Consider the following 21096-nt stretch of genomic DNA (forward strand, 5'->3'; position numbering starts at 1 on the left):
CGTAACACCAAAACCTACTTCCTAAACCCTAAAACCCTAAACCCTAAACCCTAAACACCAAAACCTACATCCTAAACCCTAAACACCAAAACCTACATCCTAAACCCGAAAATCCTAAACCCTAAACCCTAAATTCTAAATCTCTAAACTCTAAACCCAAAAACCTTAAACCAAAAACCTAAACCCCAAACCCCAAACCCCAAAACCTAAACCCTAAACCCTACAACATAAAACCTTAAATCCTAAATCCTAAATCCTAAATCCTAAATCCTAAATCCTAAATCCTAAATCCTAAATCCTAAATCCTAAATCCTAAATCCTAAACCCCTAAAACCTAAACACCAAAACCTACGTCCTAAACCCTAAATTCTAAATCCCTAAACCCTAAACCCATAAAACCCAAAAACTTTAAACCTAAAACCCTAAGCCCTAAACCCTAAATTCTAAAACCCTAAATTCTATAAAAAATAGGTGCACAAATCGTGATAGAACACCTTCTATAAAAAACAAATCGAGATCTCTTATAGAACTGGTTGCAAGCCAAACTGTATCAAATAAATCACGATAGCACGTAGCCTTTATACGTATAAATCGTTTCAGCCTTTTATCAATGTTTGTGCAAATCGTTTTAGTGGCATTTGTGTGCTACACTTATTAAAATAGATTTATACACTTATAGAATGTCACATTACAAAAAAGAATTATAAAATTACAACAAAGAATTATAGAAGCCCAATAAATAATTATCAGGACATCGATTTGTATTTATGAAGTTACCGCGACAATGATATGACTTTGTTTGTCTTTATGAACGATATCAATATATTTGTAAAACCCTAATATAGATATGTGTAAAATCCTATTCTATGCAAAACCCGACCCGACCCGTTGTTCAGGTCTAAAATCCTAATATATTTAACCTCTCTTCCACTTTTTTGCGGTAGTGCAACTTCTTCTTCTTCTTTTTTCTCCTTCGCCTTCGTCTTCTTCTTCTTCTTCCTTTCCTTCTTCTTCTTTCCTGCATTTTTCTTTCTTCTTTGTTCTTATGTGTTCCTTTTACTTGTGCTTGATAGATGGGGTTTGATGTTGATAATGTAGTTGTTTCATGCCGTGAGGAAATATATGTATAATCTTTGATGAAGATTATGGTGGTTATCTTCTGTGTATACATCGATATATTCATGACACATACGACTCTGGCGTATTTATCATGAAGTATATCGAAGCTTACACAGAATATAACAACCATAATCATCCTCAATCATTGCCACCATACCGAAGCAAGTACAGATATTCTGCATCGATATATTCATGCTTGTTGGAATGTATACCATATGCAGCTTCGTCATCTCTGCCTCGAATCGTTCTGCACTAGCAAGCTAGATTTCATGCACATATGAATTGAATTTGAAGCACATCACTATTTGGACGTGGGGGTGATGCTGATGATGATGTCTGTTTTCTTTGATGATGATGGTCATGTATTGTATCTAAGCCAAACCATTGGTCGTGATGTATCATTGAAGTTACCTTAATTTGTACTTTACTAAGTCTAAACATCGTGTCAATTTGTTTATTGTTTTTCCTTTCCACTTTTTATGAACTAGTCATTATGTAAATCACGATAAGACACATTGTTCACATATACAAAGCTTGTAACTTTAATTCTTGATAGGACAATCGGTTTCAAGCAAATCACGATAGCATGTATCGTTACAGTGAAATCGATTTGCAACTAAGTCACGATTTGTAGTTTACTAAGTCTAAACATCGTGTCAATTTGTTTATTGTTTTTCTTTTCCGCCTTTCATGAATCAGTCATTATGTAAATCGCGATAGGGCATATCATTCACATAAACATAGCTTGTAAAAACAAATCATAATAGGAAAAATATTATTATCTTATAAAACTTAAAGAATTGTGGTTCTGAGTCGATTTGTATTTATCAAGTTACCTAAATTTGTACTTCACCAATAAACATCATGTCGATTTATTTTTTCTTTCTACTTTTCGCCTTTTATCAGTCATTGTGTAAATCATGATAAGACAAATCGTTGTACATATACTGTATCTGAATCGTTATACCAGATATTATCCTAGAGTAATTTATAAATGACGGTTGTATCGTTGAAGTTAACTCGATTTATTCTTTACTAAGTCTAAATATCGTGTCGATTTGTTTATTTTTCCTTTCTGCCATTTATGAATCGGTCATTGTGTAAATCGCGATGGAACGTATCGTTCGCTTAGACAAAACTTGTAAAGGCAAATCACAATAAGATATTCAAATGGATTTGGTTCAATTCTTTGATGGGTTTTGGTGGGATGATTGTACAGATCATGATAGAACACCTTCTATAAAAAACAAATCGCCATCTCTTATAGAACTGGTTGCAAGGCAATCAGAATCAAGCAAATCGCTATAGTATGCAGTCTTTATACATACAAATCATTTTAGCCTTTTATCAATATTTGTGTAAATCACGATATGAAGACAACTCATAAAAGCAATTCATAATTTGTGCAGTACACAACGCTAAACGCTTCTTCGATTTTTTTTTTATGAAGACCAAACATTACAACGATTTGTTCAGTGACACTTATGTGCTACGCTTATTAAAAAAAGAATTATACATTTATAGAATGTCATGTTACAAAAAAGAATTATAAAATTACAACAAAGAGTTATAGAATTACATTAAATAAATATAAGGATAAAAAATTCATATAATATTTATTCAGTGGCACTTGACAGCTCAGATGGACTATGACATACAAATTGTCTCTTTCTTTTTCTTGACGGACTCTCTTTCCTCGGTAGCCTCTTAGTTCCCTCGATCTTATTATAAACACTGGTCATCATCTCTACCAGTATATCTTATTGTGATCACATTTGTCTCCCCCAAATTCCTCACCTGCTTTCGTAACTCTTTATTCTCCCTCTCCAACATCTCTAACCTTGTGGCGAAGAGCACCTTCTTTTTTGTGAGCTGTGTTTGCTCCTCATCGTGTACTACAACTGAGGGAATCGTTGTTGTAACTGAAGGGACACGACACACATATTTTCTATGTTGGGAGACGACATGATGAGGGACAGGAGGGACACATGGGTTCCTAACATTTTCATGTTGCTTATTTTCAATCTCCAGATTTTGACGCATGGGTTCCCAATATTTTTTGAAATAGTTGGGGTCATATTGTCATTCTTTATAATCATATGCTATGGCACAAACACCTCCTTTGTTTCAGCTATCCAATTATTATCTGAAGCGTTTGTGCGAATTCACGTTCCTGGCCCCACTACTATTCATCTTCCTTCTCACTTCCACAGGCTACTTTGGGGTAGACTATCCCAAGTCAGCTTGTAAGAGAACTCGACTACCATGCTGCAACTCAGCTTTATAATTATTAAACAACCAAATATCGCAGCCAGGCAGTCTCGCAACCTGAGCAACAACCTCTTGGTCTTCGTCCTCCCCATCTCCATACGGTCTCCACACAACCTATACATTGGAGATTATGGTTTAGGTATAGACATAATTATTCATGCTAATGAATGCTAAATATTAAAATAATTTATAATAATGAGTGCTAAATATACTACAACGACTATTACTAATCAGAGCTTTGTATTAAAATGATTTACACTAATGAATGCTACATATTATAATAATTTATAATAATGAATGATAAATGCTAAAATGATAATGCTTTATACTAACGAAGAAAAAATCCTACAACAATCATTACTTAAGAATGCTAACGATTACAATAATTTACACTAATGAAAGTTAAACGCTCAAGCAATAACGATTTGTACTAAGAAATACAAAATCCTGCAACGATCATTATTTAACAATGATAACGATTACAATGATTTACACTAATGAAAGTTAAATGCTAAAGCGATAATGATTTGTACTAAGGAATACAAAATCCTGTAATGATCATTACTTAAGAATGTTAAACATTAGAACAATTTATACTAATGAAGATAAAATTCTGCAACGATGATTATTAAAGAATGCTAAACATTTCAATGATTTATACTAATGAATGATAAATGTTGAAACGATTGTAAATGATTTTAAACCATTTACCTCATTTAATTGCAGACCATCTAAAATAAACTTAACATTATCTTCCTTGATATTTATTCTAGCCCACCGGTTGATCTTTGGAAAACCATAAATCGCATGACCACACTAAGGACGCAAGGCGACAATATGCTTCCATAACTAGGCCTACAAAATTAATATATTAGTAAGACTAAAACCTTCAATGATCTTAGTCTACAACTACAAAATATGTAATAAACAATTACCTGGACAAATGGCCAAAACCCTGCAACGATTTTTGTACCCTTACTCACACTGTAAAGTTGATTGTACATGTATGCGAGCATAGCAGCACCCCATGCATAGTTATCAACTTTATCTAAGTCTTCCAAGAATTGCAGCCATAGGTAATTTATCCTCGAACCAGACAAATCAGAAATAAAGTAATTCCAAAAAAATAAAGAAGGAAGTCACACAACTCTTAGTCAGCTCTTTCAAATGCATATGTAGCAAACCGACCTTCTCATTTATTACAGAAAGAATAAACTTTCATCGATGTAGAATTGCTTTCACCAGAAATACATTGACTCCAGTCCTCCATCGACATTCATAGAAGGTCGTGCACTTTTCCCTTGTGTTATAGTTTGAATCCTGTAATAAGACAACACTTTTATGGCACTTAAGGCCCGTAATTCGTGCCACATCTTCTAGGGTCATGGTGATCTCAAAAGAATCAAACTGGAATGTGTTCGTCTTATGATTCCACTTATTTACCAGGTGGGTCATGGTGTTCTAGCATGTTTCAAAACAATGCTGGTCCAGAAGGCTGCTGAAGTGCATATTTCATAATCGATCCTTCTGACATTCACTCAGTTGTCCATACCACAACAGAACTATAGGTCATTGACATCACCCTCTGAGCTTTTTACCTGGTGCTCTACTTCTCTTCTGACCTCCCTATAACACAAAATAACATATTATTTATATCAAATCAAAATTAGTCTTATTTGTACTTCCACACATCGTTGTACACAATAATTACTATAAATAATAATCGTTGCACACTCGCTATCACAGTAATCGCTATATATAGTAATCGCTATCACAGTAATCACTATACATAATCATACCTATAACAGTAAATCGTTCACAATAATCACTATACATAGTAATTGCTATCACAATAATTGCTATATATAATAATACTTATCACAGTAAATCGTTCACAGTAATCGCTATACAAAGTAATCACTATCACATTAATCGTTATACATAGTAATCGCTATCACAATAATCATTATATATAATAATACCTATCACAGTAAATCATGACAAACAAGATCGATTTACGTACCTTAGTCACACTTTTCTCCTCTTCATCCCCTCCCTCCATCCTCTGCCTTTATTCTTCCTTCCTTCGCTCCTTCGCCTCCCTCATCTGCTTTTCAATTTCTTCCTTCTTTTCTATTTCCTTTTCTTCCTCCTCTTGCTTTTTTCTTTTTCTTTCCTTCTCTTTCTCCTCCTGTTTTTTTCTTTCCCTTTTCTTCTCTTCTTCCTCCTGCTTTTTTCTTTCCCTTTCCTTCTTTTCCTCCTCCTCCTTTTGCTTCTTCCTTTCTCTTTCCTTATCTTCCTCATCCTCTTTCTCCTTCCTTCGCCTTTCCTTCTCTTCCTCATCCTCCTTCTCCTTTCTTTGCCTTTCCTTCTCTTCCTCGTCCTCCTTCTCCTTCTCCTTCCTTTGCCTTTCCTTCTCTTCCTCATCTTGATGTTTCTTCCTTTGCCTTTCCTCTTCCATCTTCATTATTTGCCTTTCCTTCTCTTCTTCCTTCTTCAATTGCCTTTCCTTCTCTTCCTCCTCCGCCTTATTCTTTCTTTGTCTTTCTCTCTCTTTTTCCTCCTTCATTTGCCTTTTCTTTGCTTGTCATTCTCCTCCTCCTCCTTCCTTTGCCTTTCCCTCTCCTCCGCCTTCTTCCTTTGCCTTTTCCTCTCCTCTTCCTCCTTCATTTGCCTTTTCTTTCTTTGCTTTTCATTCTCTTCCTTCTTCTTCTTTTGTTTTTCCTTCTCTTCATCATCCTTCTTCTTCTTCATATTTAGTTATTTCTCATGCTTCCTTTGCTCTTCAACCTCAATATCTGATGGATACTGCTTTGCATTATATATTTCCAATGCTTTGTCCTTATCTTTATCATTCTCAATCTTTATTATATTTTGGTACCTTTCATAATGCTCATATAGATGAGACTGACAGATAATTTTTCTAATAGTCATCCCATCGAACGACGAGGGATTTCTTGACTGACGAGCTTTAGACATTGCTAACCTGCATAACACATAAATTTAACCACATCATTATATGTGACAACCACCTCCCCAAGTATATAATAATATAAATTATCCCATTCGTTAAACAATCACCAACATTATAAATCGTCGCAATATTTGGCTTCATAAGTAAACATCGTTATAAGATTTAACAAACTTAAGTACAAATCGAGGTAACTTCATAAATACACATCGCTACTACTTTAAATGTATAAATCATTGCTGCTTCAAACTTATAAATTGTTGTAGAAATTGTAACCTTCATAAGTACATATCGTTGTAATATTTGGGCTTCATACATAAACATTGTTGTACGATTTATCAAACTTAAGTATAAATCGTGGTAATTTTATTAAATTGTTACTGCTTCAAACGTATAAATCGTTGCTGCATCAAACGTACAAATCGCTACTGCATTAAATGTATAAATCATTGTTGTATTCCAGCGTACAAATTGTTGTAGAAATTTAGGCTTCATAAGTATATATCGTTGAAATGTTTGGCCTTAATAAGAACAAATCGTGCTAACTATTTTTCGATGCCAAGAAGGTGGATAGGTACAAATTGATTTGTTTTGGTATGAAAATAGGTATTATTTAGCATGAATAGTATAACCAGTTGTAATATTTAGCATTCAAATTTACAAATTGATTTGTTTGCATAACGAAACCTTACACGAAACTCACCGAAGCGATACGAGTTTTGGTAATCCGAGAATGAAGGAGAAACATCCAGAAGGTAGACACAGTCGATGGTGGCAACGATGCTGTCACTGCGCAGACGATGGAAAATGATGCTCTGACGTCAGCAGACGACGACAAAGGGTACTCTGACGACAACAAATAAAGGCAAAGGGTGCTTCGGGTGCAATAGATGACGACAAAGGGTGCTCCGGTGGTAGCAGACAACGACAAAAGGTGCATCATCAAAGGAAACTCCTATTACAATAGATGGTGCAAAAGTTTACTGCTTAAGGCAAAAATGGAACGTTTGGACTTTGAAGAGTTAACATCATCCTTGACTTTATGGATGGAGGATATTTTTGTCCTTTTCTCGAACTGTCATTTCCCTTTTTTGGATGAAGGACATTTTTATCCTTTTGTCGAACCATCGTTTCATGGTGAGAAAGGGTACTTAAGTCTTTGCAACCGCACCGGACTCTGACGCTAAGTGATATTGACACACACGGGGATACGAGCCCCACATGCTTATATATGTGGCATTCATTCGGACCCCCAAACACGCACTGTAGCAAACAATGCATCTTCGGGGGGGGGGGGCATATAACCTGCTTCGGATGGCCCTCTTGCTTCCTCTTGCTTTTTTTCCTTATATTTTAATTTAGTTTCGGCTGTGGAATTTAATGTTAGAATTTGTTGGGTAAACTAATGGTAAAAAACTGACATTTTTACGAGACTGTTTGTCCTATTGGTCTTCCCGGTGAGGTTGAGGTTTACTTGTTTATTTATCTTATCATTTAAAGTAGGGTGAATTTTAAACGTCGCAGTAAAAAATGGTTATCTTTGTTTTTTTGTTCTTTGCAAGAGGGAATCCGCCCTCGCGGGTTGCACATTAGCAGACTTACGATTGGTAAAACCATTGTCGTTGTTGTCAGTATCGTTGTAATTGGCCGATTTGTATAGTATCGGCGGTGAAAGATTCAGAATTATGTATCAATTTTTTTAAAAGGTTAATAATATTACTTTAATAATTTTATTGACAATTGGTTAAAAATTGGCCGATTTAGCTAGATTCGGTTTAGAGTCTGAATCAGCTGATTCTCTAAATTGTTTTGAAAATATATTTATCTGCTATACCAGTTCTGATAACATTGGGTAAACCAGTGAGGTCTTCCTTGCCTATCCAAGAGCACGCAACTTGGACCTTGCAGCAAGGGATGCTTCCATGGTTTCAAAGTGATGTCCAATAAAGTTGGTGACATTGAATTTAGGCTATGTTCATTACAAAGAGGAGAATGAGAGTCTGAGGCATCAAGAGGGTAGAGTTGTCATGTAGAGCGGTACGAGGAACCTTAAGAAGAGGCCAAAAGTGATGCACACTTGACTACGCACACGCAGACAAAATAGGGATGTGCGCACCCATAGCCACCTGATTGAGCCGATTGCGCACATATCGATCAGCAGTGAGTAGGGAAGAAAGGGCACAATCTCAAGTTCACGCATAAGATTGTGTCCATCAGGGTTTGATGTGTGGGTCACCCATCCCAACAGGGCACATTATGTTGTAAGCACTATAAATAGTGTTCTCTTGTGTAAAAATGAGTAGATTGAAAATTTGAATGAAATTGTCATTTCTCTCTAGTCTTTAGTCTTTAGTGTAGTTCTTAGGTTTTAGAAGTAAGACCGTATAGATTAGATTACTATAGTTAGACAATTCATGATTCTGAAGAGTTCAAGTAGTGCATTGATCATTCAGATTTCAGTTGCAGCTTCTTCTTTAGTCTGATCGCATGCGGATCATGGACGCCTCTAGCTGATCGACTCATTTGACATTGTCTCGACGCATCTAAGAGCTATTTGCTCTTGATCGGTCTTTTTTCTCTACTGCTCACGTTAATTGCCAAGTGCATGTATCTTTTCTGCAAAATTGAGGTGATTTGCATCTTAGAACCGTAGAGCACCCATTGTGCCTTATCGAATGTCTGTGCACTACCGCACGACGTCATCTGCAGCTGTGCGCAAGACTAAAGGCGTCTGTAGAACTCAGGCGTTGATTCTACAATCAGTTTGCACCTGCGTGTGCGCTATCCAGACTGTGTGTGCTTGCGTGCATCACATTCCTCTTGTGCATGCTTGCATGCGTGGCTTCATACTGAGTGCCTACATGTGCAGTTTCATAGCAAGCACATGAGCTTGTTGTGCACGCCTGCATGCGCTGGATCATATGCCTTAGCGCCTGTGTGTGCCAGATCCAAAGATAGTGTACATTGTGCCTACACACAAGTATTTGTAGTGACATAACACGTGTTTGCATGCATTGGCTATTAGTTTAACCACTGCACCTATGTAGGTTCTATAGCATGTGATCCTATGAAGCCTCATCAGCGAGGTACAAGTGATATCAGAGCACCATGTCGCCGAAGGCTACTCCATTGAAGGATGCAACACAAGAGTAGTTGCATCAGCAGTTCGAGGAGAATATAGGAGCCTCTATTTGCATCAACACATTGGAAGACAAGGTGACTGCAGTGGACAACAGGATGAGCGGGATCGAGAACCAACTGATTAGAGTGCAACAACAGTTGGTATTGCTGTTGAGTGAACTCAAGGTCAACGACAAGCAACAAATGTAGGATTCAGATGCACTTGCATAGGGTGTGCAGACAGGCAGTGAGCCAGCACACTGAGCATAACTACATAGGTCCTATGTGCAGGTAGAGCAAGCGCATGATGTGCACACTCTTGGCATGCATGGGTATGGCACGCACATGTAGAGTGTGCACACACATGGCATTATTATGCGAGATACGCACACACACATGCTCGACGCTTATGCCCATGGTACCTATGATGCGCCCGTGCCTATGCACAACTTCTATATACACGACATGCAAGCGCAGAGCGCCTACACACCGTGCATGGATGTGCATAGTTACGAGGCACCGGCAGGCTATCAACCTGGTGTTTACGTGCCTCGTGCACATGTACAAGGCAACAATGCACAAGGGCAATTTGTGCAGTAGACCTATGCGTCACACACATATACACAATTCAGATCTAATCAGTATGAGCTTCAACAGGGCGTGCACACGCACAACACCCAATCACACGGTGTGCCCATACATGCACCTGATGAATTTAATGAGAATGACCAACATAACAAAAGTAGGCCAGGATCGGTCCAACCGAGTTGGCATCCAGAAGGGCGTGCATTTGAGCCCAATGCTCAACCGTATGGGGCATATGCTGATATAGGTCTGGGCACAAATCATGTTCACTCATTGTATGATGCACCACATACACTAGATTATCCACACATGCGAAATGAATGCCATGAGTATGCACAACTCATGCCGCGGTCAAAGTGCCATTTCCAATCTTTTTTTGTAAGGAGCCATTTGATTGGATTTACAAGTTTAGACAATATTTTATAAGCCATAATGCAAGACAATAGCACAAGGTGAAGTGCACAATCATGAATTTAGAAGGAAAAGCTCTAAGGTGATTTCATTGGTATGATCAAAGACATGTCAACCAACTTGGGATGTGCTAGAGTGAGAGTTGCTCAAGCGCTTTGGACCAACTCTTTATACGAACTATGGTGTGAAAAATAAATAAATTAGACAAACGAAAATGATCCAAGGATATCAAGCTCAATTTGAGGATCTTTGTTCCTTATGTGATGCTTGGAACGATGATGTTCTATTGAGTGCATTTCTTGGAGGATTGAAAGAAGAGATCTAGAATGAACTACTCACTTAAAATCTTCATGTACTCAAGGAGTGTTACATGGAAACAAAGGTTATTGAAGATAAGCAAAGACGAATGTGAGGAATTTGCAAGAGTTTTTCAAATATGAATTCTGGTACAAAACCAAATTCAAAGCCAATGCCGAACAAGAGAGTGAAATTTTGAGAAGGTGCAAATACTAGAATCAAACGTCTCTCTCAAGCCTAAATTGATGAGTTAAAATGGAAGGGGCTTTGTTTTGCGTGTAAAGAGGAATGAAATAGGTCACAAGTTCAAGTTAAAATCACTTAAGTGTTTAATGTTCTTAGAGGATGAGTTGGATGAAAACTTGGAAGAAGAGAAAGAGTTAAGCTTGGAAGAAACCAAATTCATCCAAGAGGCAAGTGGGCAATGCTACACATTGGGAAGCAAAGGCACATCAAATTCTATGAGAGTGTTTGGCACTCCTAAGGGGAAAAAAGTAGAGGTCCTAATTGATACGAGATCTACTCACAATTTTGTGTGAGAAGACCTAGTGCCAAGACTCAAATACAAACCGCATTCGCATCCTTAATTCGATGTCATGGTAGGAGATGTGAACCATCTCAAGTGTAGGCAGGTTTGCACAGATGTGGAGCTAAATTTGCAAGGGTCTCAATTCATTCTTGACTTATTTGTTCTTTCAATGTATGGGACATACATTATTTTGTGAATGTGTTGGTTGAGATCCTTAGGAAGATTTCTTGAACATGGAAATGACAGTCATCAAGGTGAGACAGTTCATGGTTTTGAAAGTCAATAACACTCAAGGTGGAAAAGTTATAGATGGTGCAAAAGCTCTCAAAATATAGAGCTACTCACATGGCCATGATATGTGTGGCACATGCGGTGACTTCAAGTGAGAAACCCAAATCCTTGAGTGAACTACCTTCGAATTTGAGCACTCTATTAGACACATATAAAGATGTTTCAAGAAACTGAAGGGGCTACCTCTAACACGAACACAAGATCACCACATTCCTCTATTGTCAGGGTAAGGTTCGATTAGTGTAATACCATACCAGTATGCTTTTGCATAAAAGGCTGAAATTAAAAAATTAGTGCAAGCGATGCTTGAGAGTGACATCATCCAACCGAGTTCTATTGCTTATTCATCGGTCCTTCTTGTACACAAGAAAGATAACTCATGGTGGTTTTGTATTGACTATAGGGCATTGAATGAAGTAACCCTTAAAGACAAACATCCAATATCAGTAATTGATGAGTTATTGGATGAATTGTTTGGGGCAAAGTATTTTTTAAAACTGGATTTAAGAGCCAACTACCACCAAATCAAAATGGCTAAGGATGACATAGACAAGACAACTTTTTGTACTCATGATGGCCACAATGAGTTTCTAGTGATGCCATTCGGGTTGACAAATGCTCCAGCTACCTTCCAACGCACAATGAATGACATTTTTAGACCGATGTTGAGGAAGTTTGTTCTTGTATTCTTCGGCAATATTTTGGCCTACAATTCTTCATGGGAGAATCACTTAGAGCACTTGCGACAAGTCATGAAAGTTCTAAGGGAACACACTCTATTCGCAAAGAAAAGCAAATAAAATTTTGGGCAAGGAAGTGTGTCATACCTTGGACACATTGTTGATAGTCAAGGGGTTAGTGCCTACTCGGATAAAATTGAGTCCATGACTAATTGGCCTACTCCTTGATCCATCAAAGCTTTGAGAGGTTTTTTTGGTCTTACAGGGTATTATAAAAGATTCATTCAGAATTACAAAATCATCGCTCAATGACTCACTTTATTGTTAAAGAAGAATGCATGGGGGTGGAATGAAGGTGTCGAACAAGCCTTTTAAAAACTCAAAAGATCTATGGTAGAAGCATCCGTCCTCAGCCTTCCCAATTTTAATAAGGTATTCATGCTTGAGATCGATGCTTGTGACATTAGAATTGGGGTAGTTCTAATGCAAGAGAGGCATCTAGTTTTCACAAAAAATTGCTTGTTTGTATTGTACTTGCATTGAGTCCTAGCCTATATTTGTGTATATTTATTTCATAAGTGGAGTAAATTTGAACAAGTCCTAAGGCACATGTTCTCCCATCATCACTTCTCAAAAAATTTTAATAAGACAAAAATAGATTTTAAAATCAAATTCATTGAAAACAAATTCTTAAACCCAAAACGTTAAAGTTGGGGTGGGATGAGCTGAGAAAGTGAAAGTTGTGATTGTTGGTCACAATGTCAGCCTTGTGACCAAGAATCACAGGATTAAAGGGAGGAGCATTCTTTGATGAAGATCAAGATCACAACATGCACTTTCTCATGTTTTATTAAGGGCATGCTCATTTCATGCAACCTTTATGAGAAATCACTGAATTCTTTTTTTTTCCATCACGAGTGAAACAAACATCAAATCATCATGGTAAGAAAGTATCGTGCTGTCACAAGTAGGCTCCAAAAGTTTTGACCACTTACTAATTTTCATGTGCAAATCTTTTCATACCTTTCCCCTTTGATAGCACAAAAAAAATTCATTCTTTGACATCCTTGCCCAGCACCTGCACAGCTAAAATTAGTTCATATCCAAGTGAAAATGTAGACCAATCCTAGCCATTGATTGAACGAATGGGGGATTTAATGCAAGGTGGCCATCCTATGTCAAAGGACTGGATCGATACTCTTGAAAGCATTCTCGTAAAATGGCAAGGCTTAGCTGGCAAGATTTTTTAGAAATATGCTCATTCTCATGAATGGCTTTTGAGAAGGAAACAAAGGAACCCTAAGCTTGAGAAAGTATTGTGACAAATCATAGATTCTCGAGAAAATCCAAGAATCACATGGCCTTCAAACGGGAGGCACCGAAGGAATCAAAGGGGGGTGAGAATCCGAGACCTGTAACTTCGTAACGAACACATAGCATAAGAGGTGAGCGCAGAAGCTGAGAAACCCAATTCAGGATGCCGTGAGAGAGAGAGAGAGAGAGAGAGAGAGAGAGAGAGAGAGAGAGAGAGAGAGAGCAGCACCAATACCATGGCCCCTGCGCTAGCAACCATCAGGACGACGGTTTCCACGCCCTCATCACCCCTCCCCACCCCCTTCTCCGCTACCGCCTCTCCCCTCTCTCCCGCTGCCTCCCCTCTGGAGGCCTTCAAATCTGACCCCATCTTCTCCCCCTTCCTCTCTTCGGAGTTCAACCCCGCCGCCTTTTCCGCCTCCGCCCTCTCAGCCGGCTCCGCCGCCTCCAGCTCCGAGCACCTCCAGAACGCCATCCGCCTCCTCCATCAGCACCTCCGCTCGCAGATCCTCCACCGCCACCACCATCTCCTCCGCCAGCTCTCCTCCATCTCCGACTGCAACTCCTCCCTCACCCTCATCCGCTCCTCCCTCTCCAGCCTCCAGTCGTCGCTCACCCGCCTCCGAACCGACGTCTCCGGCCCCTTCCGCCTCATCCGCCTCCAGACCCTCCAGCTCTCCAACCTCCACGCCACTATCGAGCTCCTCCAGTCCACCGTCCGCCTCATCCGCCAGACCCAGAAGCTCAGATCCCTCATCCAGACCCCCGATTTCGACGTCTCCAAGGCCGCCCAGCTCTACAACGATATCCAGATGCTTCGCCGTGAAGGAGATCTCTCCGGGATCGCCGTCGTCGACAGCGAGCTCGGGTTCCTGACCGAGGCCGCCAATGGGCTAAGGGCGGAAGGGATTAAGGTCCTCGAGAGGGGCATGGACGGCCTGAACCAGGCCGAGGTGGGCAGCGGGTTGCAGGTATTCTACAACATGGGGGAGCTCAAGGCCACTGTGGAAGCGATGGTGAACAAGTACAAGAACATGGGGATCAAGAGCATCAGCATGGCTCTGGATATGAAGGCCGTATCGGGATCGGGTGGCGGTGGCCGGGGGTTTGGGCCTGGAGGGGTTCAGAGGAGTGGGACACCCCAGGTGGGAGGAGGGGGAAAGGCTAGGGAAGGATTGTGGCTGAGGATGGGGAACTGTATGGACCAGTTGCACTCGGTCGTAGTCGCGGTGTGGCATTTGCAGAGGGTGCTGTCGAAGAAACGAGATCCGTTTACTCATGTCTTGTTCCTCGATGAGATCTTGAAGGTAAGCAACTGCATTCGCCTCAAAAGGAAGGAATCAAATCTTCCTGCGATTTGTGCTAATTTCGGATGCTTTGATACTTTTCGATGCATTTTTGACAAATTTCTTGTTCAATTTGGTGGCCGTAACCTGGCTTTGACGATTGATTTACATTTCAATGGCACTAGATTTGATCTAGCCAATAGGTCAAATATTATGTTGCAATTAGTTGAAATGGTGGAGGTACCATTGAATTATGCATGTTCCTCAATTATTTGCTTAACTTCAGCCTTTATGTTGATCGAGCAACTGGAATTATGTTGGACTTGCTTAATGTTTAATTGAACTTATTCTTACATGTAGGAAGACGAGCCAACGTTAACAAATAGAATTTGGGAAGCACTTGTGAAATCATTTGCAACCCAAATGAAGTCTGCTTTTACAACATCAAGTTTTGTTAAAGAAATATTTACGACAGGTTACCCAAAACTTTATTCTATGATAGAGAATCTGCTTGAAAGAATTTCACGCGACACAGGTGTGAAAGGTGTTCTACCAGCTATTGGTTCTGATGGGAAAGTTCAGATGATTACTGCCATTGAGCCATTCCAGACAGCCTTCTTAGCTCTCTGCTTGAGCCGCCTGTCAGATCTTGTCAATAATGTGTTCCCAATGTCCACTCGTGGGAGTCTTCCCTCTAAGGATCAAATGTCTAAAATTATATCACGTATACAGGAGCAAATTGAAGCAGTTAAACTGGATGGCCACTTGACTCTTTTGGTCTTGCGTGAAATTGGCAAAGTGTTGCTACTATTAGCAGAAAGAGCTGAATATCAGGTACTGTTGCTATTGGAAAGACAAACTGTATGTTGATAGAACTGTGATGATGGCATGAGGTGATATTTCTGATGTTTCATTTTCCTTATTTCTTTTTACTTTTTTCCTCCTGAGTGTGATCTGGTTATCCATTGCTTATTTATTTGTACATTAGTTTCTTGCAGTGCCAAATTATTCTAGGCATTGATTTTTAGGCACATTTAATGAGGTTGCATCTGCACTAAAAGTCCGTGCACATTTGTGCTTTTTTTCTTTGTGCATATGCTTCCACACCTAATCCGTTACAATATCCTAGTTTTAAGAAACTCTCATGTTGTGTCAAGTGTGTTCATGTCATGTCCTGTATCCATGTCTTTGTCTATGTGATGCAGGGTGCACCTAATGTTCATAGGTTTAATTTGTCAAGATTGTCATGCAGCATCCATGGTTTGAGAAATCATGCTTCTGATGCTTGCTGGCACAAGTTTGAGACTACATATCGTGCTTGAGGAAAAGGGTGTCCTAATACTGTCTGCTGCTGGCGTTTTGTCTTCCGCATCTCATGCTGCTTTTAAGCCTTTTTAGAACCGAGTTTTCTAGGAAGCAAAATTGGTTGTTGTTACATGGACTTAGGAGCAGCCAGTCGTGTGACAATGATGTAGGCAAGGTCATTAGCTTAATTCCTTATCAAAGACAGAAAATGAAGAAGGCAAGCCATATCAGATCACACATTTCAGAAACTTATGCATCTTTAGTCCCTTTGATTGATTGTCTTTGCCTGGTACTCTTCTTGTTCCTTACTTTAAAGTTTAAATATAATCTTCTTTTAATTCTTCAGCTTGTAAAGTAGACAAATCTCAGACAATCTTCTCACCTATGTTGGTTCTACTAGTGCATTCTCACCTGATGTTTGTTGGGAGATTAAGACATGGGAATCTATATGCTTTTGAAGAAGCTCCTCAACCAAGCTGCACATTAGTGTCAAGTAATGTTGTAATCATCATTATCAGAACCCGTATCAGAAGGGCTGGCGATATGGGTGTATTGTACCCAATCGTATTGTATCATAAGATATGAAAAACCCCCATTTTAAAGTGACAAAAAAAATGCAAAAAGCAGAAAGTTTTCCAAAAAATCAGAAAAATTTAGAAAAAAATCTTAGAATAAAATAGAAAAAAAATCAAATTTAAGCATTATGAACAATTAAACATATACATATTCTATTATAACATGTGAAACAATATTGTAACTAACTAACAACTAACAAAACAAAATGTTTACTATTAATGAATGAGTCACATTAGATAACAAACAAAAGAAAACAATTTTGAGTAAACAAACTATAACAATGCAAGGTTTTAAAACCCGTGACTCGGGACTTGACTCGTTCTTTATTGACTCGTGACTCGGCGGGTCAACTCGGTGACTCGGATCGGGTTTCGTTAAGTTTTGATTTTAAAAAAAAAACAATTTATAATTTGTCTCAAACCATGTTTTTCAGTAAACAAGAGATCCTTGGGTTGTGTTAAGGCATGTAATCACTGAAACTGGGAGAGAGATGTCTCTTTCTTAGGTTGCTTTTGAACTGATAACAATTGGCATCAACTAAATTAGCTTGGTTTTTGCTTGTATTACTTCCTGGGTTTGTCATTTTCTAGTTAAACCATTCATAGAGAGCAGTAGCATTGAAAAATGCATAGGCTGATCTCTGCTAGACTATCTCACAGGAATACCAGTTACCCTTGTGTCATGCCCCCTTATACAATATTCTTAATGAAAAATTGAACAACAATGGCATGCCATGTGTCCTTTTTGTTGTCCATGTGACCATATATAAATGTACATCCTTGACAAATGAACAAAGGTCATTAAAAGCAACTAATGCTGGAGCAAAAAACTCTAGGATAGCCTGCTAAATAGCCTTCAAATTTCTTTTTTAGACAAAGGACTATGGAGTAAGTTGAAGAATAACTATGGTGTAAGTTGAAAAGTATGAAATTAAGTGGCATGACAAAAATTCTCGAAAGAGATGCAACATATAAAATCCTGGTTGTTCACTCCCAAACAGAGCTAAAACTCTTTTCCCTATGAACACTGGCTCCTAATGTTGTTTCTTATGAATTAGCGGGATTTTTGTATTTTGATGGTTCTGTGCATTGTCAAGCAATCAAGAACTTATGTGAAGCTCTGTTGACATTTGTCTTATTGGTAGAAATTTATGGAAACGTTACGAATCTTCTCTTTGAGTGACTTCTAGCTACTGGCTACCACAAGGCCAATTACCAGTTTCCAACATATACTTAGTTCCTTAATTTTATGCTTCTGATAATACATGATGAATATTATTGATTATGCTATGATAGTGATACCTAGTACCTGTTACGAAGTTAACACACACACACAGGGAAGATCCAAGAGCACACATACCACAAATCCAATGAGCACATCAGTCCACCAAATCAGCCAACACAAGGACCACTAAGGACACACTCACAAGAGATCCTAAGGGTCTGTCTGATTGCTTGTCCAAGATTGGACAGACCCTTAGAACATAACAGACAAAACATATGTTCTGTCTGTAACAACCGAACTTCGTCCCATGTTTGTTTCAACCTATGTCACATGGGTGCGGGTGCGGGAGCGGGTGTGGGTGCGGGTGCGGGTGCGGGGATTCGGCACTTCCAAAAAACCCGGGTGCGGGGGTGCGGCAGGGGCAAAAATGTAAAAAAAAAATTATATATATATATATATATATATAATTTTGAAGTTTTAACAGTTTAACATTTAACAGTAAACATTGTCATAAACTCATAATATGATTCATCATGCATGCAGTATATCAACCTAAATATCAAATTATCAATCAAATAAGTAAAGCAATTACATAAATCGACCTAAATATCAATCAAATTTTTTCACACCTCGTGAGGAATAAATAATCTGTTATATTCGGATGGTAAGAAAATCCCCTCGGTTATACACGAGTGGGATTAGTAAAGCATTCTTTCTAGTATTTTCGTGGGCACAAACGGGAAACAAGGGAGAATGAGCAGTGGCGGGAGACAGGGGGTGAGGGACAAACGGAAAAGGCGGCACCGATCTTCTTCCTAATCCATAGCAGAGTCTTTATTTACCTTTCTTCCACCCGGATGAGAGGTCTTAGCTCTTATTGGAATGGATGGACGACCCAGCCACAGAACTCCGGGGTGAGAAAGGATCGAGGATCGAAGTGGCTATCTCCTCATTCACATTTATCTTTCTCCGAAACAACAAACGCATTGGTCGAGAAATCCCTAAACTCCAAGAATGAGAAGTTCAATCAAAAGCAAGTAAGCGAATTTCATTCCATTTGGATCCCGTCATCGAATCCTTTTTGACCCCGAATTACGAAAGAGTGTTTGAAAGGCCCTCTTTCATTCAGTGAACCAGAACTCTCCTCCCCTCCTGTGCCGAAAAACGAGAGAGCAGGGGAGGCTCAGCCCCTCCCCTGCCGACCCAACAAGAGACCGAGAGAGGGGGGGGGGGTGCTCGATGCCTCCCCAGCCAACCCAAGAAGAGAGTGAGAGACATACCTGCGAAAGGAGAGGAGGAGCCTGGGGGCGGCGGCGCTGGGGGCGGCGGAGTTGGGGCGGCGGAGCTGGGGCTGCGATGGGAGAGCTCGAGCTCAGGGGGAGAGAGAGGAGAGATTAGGGCAAATTTTTTTTTTGCCCTAATCCTCCTCCTTTTCATCGGGGGGAATTTTTTTTTTCGCCCAAAATTGTGGACAAAAATGACCCTGGGTGCGTTGACCGCACCCAGGGTCGTGTTGACCGCACCCGGTGCCGCACCCGCACGCGATCCCGCGTCGCGTCGCGTCGACGCGGGTGCGGCATCTGTTTTGCCGAGTCCCTGTGACATAGGTTTCAACTCAAATAAAAAATCAAATTTCAAATATCTCAGAACTCGCCCGAGTCAAGCCGAGTTTGCCTTGCCGGGTTGACTCGTTGGAGGGCTGAGCCGAGCCGAGCCGAGTCAACGAGTTGACTCGGCGAGTTTTAAAACCATGTAACAACATCATATAAAAATAAAATAAATTCTAAAATAACTATAAAAAATTAAAATTATGGCCCCTAAAGAGAAATAAAACGCATTTAAGTAGTCAAACTACAATATTAAGTAAATTATGAAATAAGTTGATCATGAATAAATATGTAACAATTATCAAATATAAAAGCTATAATTATGATATTATAACAACGTATCCATTACATATATCAAAAGAGACTGAAATTAAACATTAAAAAGAAAAAAATTATATGTCATTTCTAAGTAGTAAACATTAAAAAAAGAAGTTTCATAATGTCTTTCATTAATTACATAAGCACAAGTGTTGAATAATGTGTGCTCTTCCATAATAATATTACTAATCACAATAAATTAATAATAAACATCTATTTTTTTGTTCACATAACTTAGGACTTTACTTGAATCTTATTTATGTAAGAATTATCTCTAAAATTGAAAAGGGATCCAAAATGAATTACCTGAAAAATTTCAAGAAAAAAGTGAAAAAGTAGCCATTATCTTACGATATGGTGTGATACGATTTGATACACTTCATTTTCTGTTTCAGGGGGGTATATCATATTGTATGGGCTAGCAATACTACGATACAATATGATAGGATGTTTATAACACTGGTGTTAAGTGTCAATCAGTCTAATAATCATGCATAAGAGTTGTGACAATAGCTTAAGTTTGGTGGAAAACTGGTGTTTTGATGGGATTTTTCCTAATGTTAAGAAAATCAAGTCACAAGTTATGTCACATAGGTGCAGGTGCAGATGTGGATATGGGTGCAGGTGCGAAGGGTGCGACACAGCTGATTCAAAAAACTTGTGTGTGTGTGTGTGCGTACATTTATGTAGTTATGTATACAATGTAGATAAAACTAAACTCGGTTAGGGTTAACTGAATCCACTTTCGAATAGAAGTGGACCTCATTGCGGTTGACTTGACCTGACACAAACGGAGCCATGTTCAAGTGTTGCATTTGCATTGGTGCTCTCAGAAGTGTCCATGTTACATAGGTCACACGATATCGTTGTCAAAACAATATGAGACATGAACTTAGGCTTCTTGTTTATGATAAAAGAACTTCCTTTCTATTTAAACTTGTCTCACTTCATGCATAGGTAGGGACTAGCCTCAAAAGCTTTGTTATAAGTATTATTTGTAAGGAAATGAGTTCCTTCAAAGTTTTTCACCAAGATGTTCACTAAATCACCAAAAGTGAATACTCAAAAGCGTTTCACCAAAATACAAAAATGAACACACAAAGAACCACAAATAGGTTCGCTCACAAACACCCACTAAAGGGGGCAAGCACAAGAGATAAAAATAATATTTTATTGATTTCAATACATACAA

At 39.0% G+C, this 21096-nt stretch overlaps 1 protein-coding gene across 2 annotated transcripts in view; it reads left to right on the forward strand.

Annotated features, from left to right (window-relative positions):
* Positions 1-13644: 13644 nt before the first annotated feature.
* Positions 13645-21096, forward strand: part of LOC149815800 (Golgi transport complex protein-like protein) — a 35735-nt gene continuing 28283 nt past the window's right edge. The window contains exons 1-2 of one of the 2 annotated variants that reach the window (XR_016428055.1): positions 13645-14895; positions 15235-15708. Coding sequence is in view for 1 of the 2 variants with exons in the window: in XM_089989977.1 (XP_089846103.1) it covers positions 13825-14895; positions 15235-15708 (1545 nt within the window). In the remaining variant the exon portion in view is untranslated. The remainder of the gene's footprint in view (positions 14896-15234; positions 15709-21096) is intronic. The other variant, XM_089989977.1, reaches the window with a different exon arrangement.

Source organism: Nuphar pumila, chromosome 15 (genome assembly GCF_984573655.1).
Source record: "Nuphar pumila chromosome 15, dmNupPumi1.hap1.1, whole genome shotgun sequence".
Classification (NCBI taxonomy): Eukaryota; Viridiplantae; Streptophyta; class Magnoliopsida; order Nymphaeales; family Nymphaeaceae; genus Nuphar; species Nuphar pumila.